Below are 4,328 nucleotides of genomic sequence, written 5' to 3' on the forward strand. Positions count from 1 at the left end.
TTTTCTGGAAACACTTCAGGAATGTCGAAGTCGTCATCTGACTGGTTAAATTAAACCGGATTTCCAGGATACGCAAATGCTGCATTTATTTTCGGTCCGCCGGGAAACAAAGTTGCCGTGGCGCCAAACCCCCTCATGAAAGAAGAAAGCCGTCGTGTTTACAAATGTGACGACAAACGCTTATCAGGGTCAACTAAACGCTGGATTTTCAAAAGCATATCAAATATTTAAAGTTTGCGGAATAGAATCTTTAAAATACATCCAAGAGTTTCACACACCGGTTTGTTATTGTGGCGACATTTCCACACCCCGAAACGTGACACTAAACGAAACCAACTATGATTGGTTGTTTGACATGTCGGTCAAACGGCCTCATGGGCGGGTCTTGGACAATAAAAGCGGACATCTATTCCAGACCTTCAGCCGTCAGTCTGCAGGTCTGGCTACACGAGATTACCCTTGTAGTGATCCTACAGTATATGACTATCCATTTCCTCCTAACAAATCCCTCGAGACTCTAAGTAAAGCAGTTTTTTAAGTAGCGGTGCATTCTGCTGGTGCCCATGCAAAAAGTATTTCGCTCTGCTCAGGGGAATATGGGGAAGTGGATTAATTGTGGCATACAAAGCGCTTTAAACCTGAGCCGCTGACACAATGCATCTCATTATCACTTGAGAGTCGGCCCTGCATTTGACGTTGTTTATTTATTTTGCTTCCTGTCAGGAGTCTCTTTGTAAAACCTCTTTGTCTGTCACACCGGCAGAGCTCTCTTGTCACTAATGTTCACTTAGTGCTTGGTGACGGTAATCACACTCAGGTCGCTCTTCACTATCTCTAAGCGTTTACTAATTCGCTCCTTTAAAAGCAATGAACTCTGGTTGTTCAGTGGAAATATATGGCGACTCGTTTCATCTTATTTGTCAATGTGTTATTGTGTGTGTGATGGTATGAGGGATGAGAACCCGCAACAATGTCTTTTTAATCAGTAATTTGGTCTTTTTTGGGGGGAAATTATTTACAGTATAAAATCCTTGAAAAAAAGAAAATAGCTTGAAGCAAAGTTGTGTTGGATAGTAAGACTTGTTTTCATAGAATGCTTTTTAAGTTTTAGAATTATAAAATTTAATTGATTGATTGATTGATTGATTGATTGATTGATTGATTGATTGATTGATTGGGACAGTTCAATTAAACTTTTTAAAGCTGAGTCTTCCTTATTTAGCCTTCTTTCTCTGGATCTAAATATTAGACATTTCAATTATTTTCCATCTGAAGGCATTTTATAGTGACAGTGGCTGTTAAGCTCCTAAAATAATAATATGCTATATTTATGATTGACTTTTTGTGAGGAACAGGATCAGATTAAGCTGTCAGTGAGTTGAACTCACTATGAACGAATCAGTTTGATTTATTAACCAGTTGTTCAGTTTGATTTGCTTTACAATGTTTCATTGTTCAGTTAGATTAATTTCAAGTTTAAAACTTGAAAAAATAATGAACAATGCTTCTACAGCATTAAATAATCATAGTTAATGTTTATCTCAATATTTACTACATTTACATATATTTTTAAAATCTAAATTTGGAAACAGTTAATGCACTGTGAACTAAAATGAACATTTTTATTATCTAATATTAACTTAAGTAATGTAAACATATATTGATTGAATTAATAGTATAATACATTACTAGTTTATGTTAGTTAATGCATTAACTGAAGTTAGAAAATGTGTTACCATTGGTTCATTGGAAAGCTCAAAAGAAAGATTCAATCACTGATTCAAACACTTGACTATTCCTTAAGCATAAAAAAGAGAAAAATTACTTACAATAATTCATGATATTTTCTTTGAAAATATATATATATTTTTAAAGCAAGTTATTTTAAATAAAGTAAATGTAACTTGTATGTAACACAATGTAGCTTGATGTTTACATGACCAGTATTTTTTGCATGTTTTCTGGAAAAATAAAAACATTTTTGCAGTACATATGAGGCAGCCACATGTGGCATGTTTCTCCGCAGTGACTCTTCTGGAATCACGGCATGAAAAGGAAAGACATATTTGCTTGTGTCACTTATCATAGGAATAGCTGCAGCTGTCTGTGCGGGGGTTCGTGTGTGCGTGTGTGTGTTCTGCCTCTTGTGTATACGCAGAGTGAGTCACCAGTGAGCACGGCACACACACTGGGAAGCAAGACAGATGCTGGGTTTGCACTCGGTGTAAAAAGCTATTACCCCTACCAGCGCAGTGCCTCTTTGAAAACGCGGCGCCACGAGGCAGCTTCTAAATGCAGACGGAAGCAGAGCTTAAAGAGGAAGTCGCGAGTGGGCTAAGAACGATGTGGGAATGAGGGATGTTGGAATGAACTCTGTGTGTGTGCATGTCTTTTGGTGGTAGAATCATTATCGGGGATATTTTATGACTATTTAATGACTCTTGTGGTGAGGGGGTGGTTTAATTACTCTAATTAAAGGGATAGTTCACCCAAAAATGAAAAATGTCATTATTTACTCAGCTTTATGTCAATCCAAACCTGTATGACTTTATCCGTCCTTGGAACACAATACTGTAGGTGAATTTCTGATGAATATCCTGATTGCTTTCTTTTCCATAAAGCAAGCAGAATGAGGACATGGGCTGTCAAGCTCTAAAATGACAAAAAAAAAGCATCATAAAATGTGACTTGCGTGCAGTATTCAGTCATACAATAGCTTTGTGTGATGAAATAGAGATCATCAGTGTATAACAACTAAATTTTTTTCTTTCTTTCTTTTTTTTTGCAATATATTGTCAGAAGACTTGAAATACACACTGAAAATGGCGTAGAAACAATCTTTACTCATAAATGAAAGGGAGATGGCAAGTTACACTGAATACAATTTTAAACATGCAATTTTGAAGTAGAAAAACGAATGAATTTACCCTCTGAAATATACTCCAATAATAAATAAATGAATAAAAACACACAAAATTTTACAGTGAAGAGCATACCTCAAATGGACCACTTTTTGATATTTTAGGGTGTTTTGCATCATTTTGTGCAGCTTGAATCCTTCAAACTCTACTTATTATAGTTGCATGGAAAAGAGCGACTAGCACAATCTTCAAAATTTCTCTTTTTGTGTCCTACAGAAGAAAAAAAGTCATACAGGTCTAAACTGTCATGAGGGTGAGCGAATAATGACAAAATGTTCATTTTTGAATGAACTATCGTTTTCATGACAATTTAATGACTGTTAATGACTTAATTATTCTAATTAGGGATCTTCAGCTCACTCTTTCTCTCTCTCTACTTTACCTTCCACAGGTCCCTCACCAGATGAGCACTCTGACCTTCTACAGGTACGAGCAGCCCATAGTGGACTACTGCCAGGCCCATCAGCCCCTGCGGCTCAACATGAGCTACGAGGGACCGCCGCAAAGCCTGCAGGGGCTGGAGGAGCTTCCCCCCCGCGAGAGGAGCACCATCCAGACTGTGGCCCTTCCGGCAGTGCCCGCCATCAACACTGGCACCACGGTACCCTGCTCCCCACCTAGCCAGAGAGCACCTATGGAGGGGCCCAGCATCCCCTACCCCACCACAGAACGCTCCATTAACTATCCAACAACAGAACGTTCCACCAGCACCCTCACGTTTAGACGCTAACAGGTCCGCTCGCAAAGCAAGGCATGATGGGTAATTTCAAAAGAGGATGTGCCTGGGCGGTGATCCACATTCTGCCGACATTAACGCATCGGCACGTCCGAAAACTGTGCATACTGCTGCGTGCTAACTGTTTCTCGCAAATATAGAGATGTGAAAAACATTCCCACGACATTGCTGGAGGACACGAGGATCTGGCATACGGTACACTTTCATTGTGGAGTGTAGTGTATCCTGGAAAATGGGATTCCATCCGTCTTTTTCCATCTTTTCTTTGTTCCGATTCAAAGGCCCGTACACGTTTTGTTGTCCCTGTTCTGCTCAATGGCAAATTGAAATCCAATGCAACATGCATGAGACGTTAAATGTGGCTTTGGTTTCATTCAGCACTCGCTCTGTACCAACTCTACAGGACGCCTTCTCTGAGAAGTAGATAATGGTGATTCTCTCATGCTGAGTGAAGAATGAATAGGAATGTGCAATGAACAAGTTTTTTTGACGAGGGAGAGAGTGTGAGAACTAGAGAATGAAAAGAAACAAATTAATGTTCACCAGAGCTCAAAGGCCTCTCGCTGTTATTTTCATTTAGTTGCCAGGGAGCGCTCATAAATGCTGTCATTATTTGTTTAAAAAGACAGATCTGTCCAGACATGAGCATGTCAGATAGAAGATCTCTTGAG

At 39.1% G+C, this 4,328-nt stretch overlaps 1 protein-coding gene across 1 annotated transcript in view; it reads left to right on the forward strand.

Annotated features, from left to right (window-relative positions):
• Positions 1 to 3,651, forward strand: part of LOC306864369 (leucine-rich repeat transmembrane neuronal protein 4-like) — a gene marked incomplete at its 3' end in the record, with an annotated part of 122,673 nt that extends 119,022 nt beyond the window's left edge. Inside the window, exon 3 of the mRNA XM_079408362.1 lies at positions 3,313 to 3,651. Within this exon, the coding sequence (XP_079264488.1) occupies positions 3,313 to 3,651 (339 nt within the window). The remainder of the gene's footprint in view (positions 1 to 3,312) is intronic.
• Between the last annotated feature and the right edge of the window lie 677 nt (positions 3,652 to 4,328).

The sequence above is a fragment of the Barbus barbus genome, assembly GCF_936440315.1.
Source record: "Barbus barbus genome assembly, chromosome: 45".
NCBI classification, from domain to species: Eukaryota; Metazoa; Chordata; class Actinopteri; order Cypriniformes; family Cyprinidae; genus Barbus; species Barbus barbus.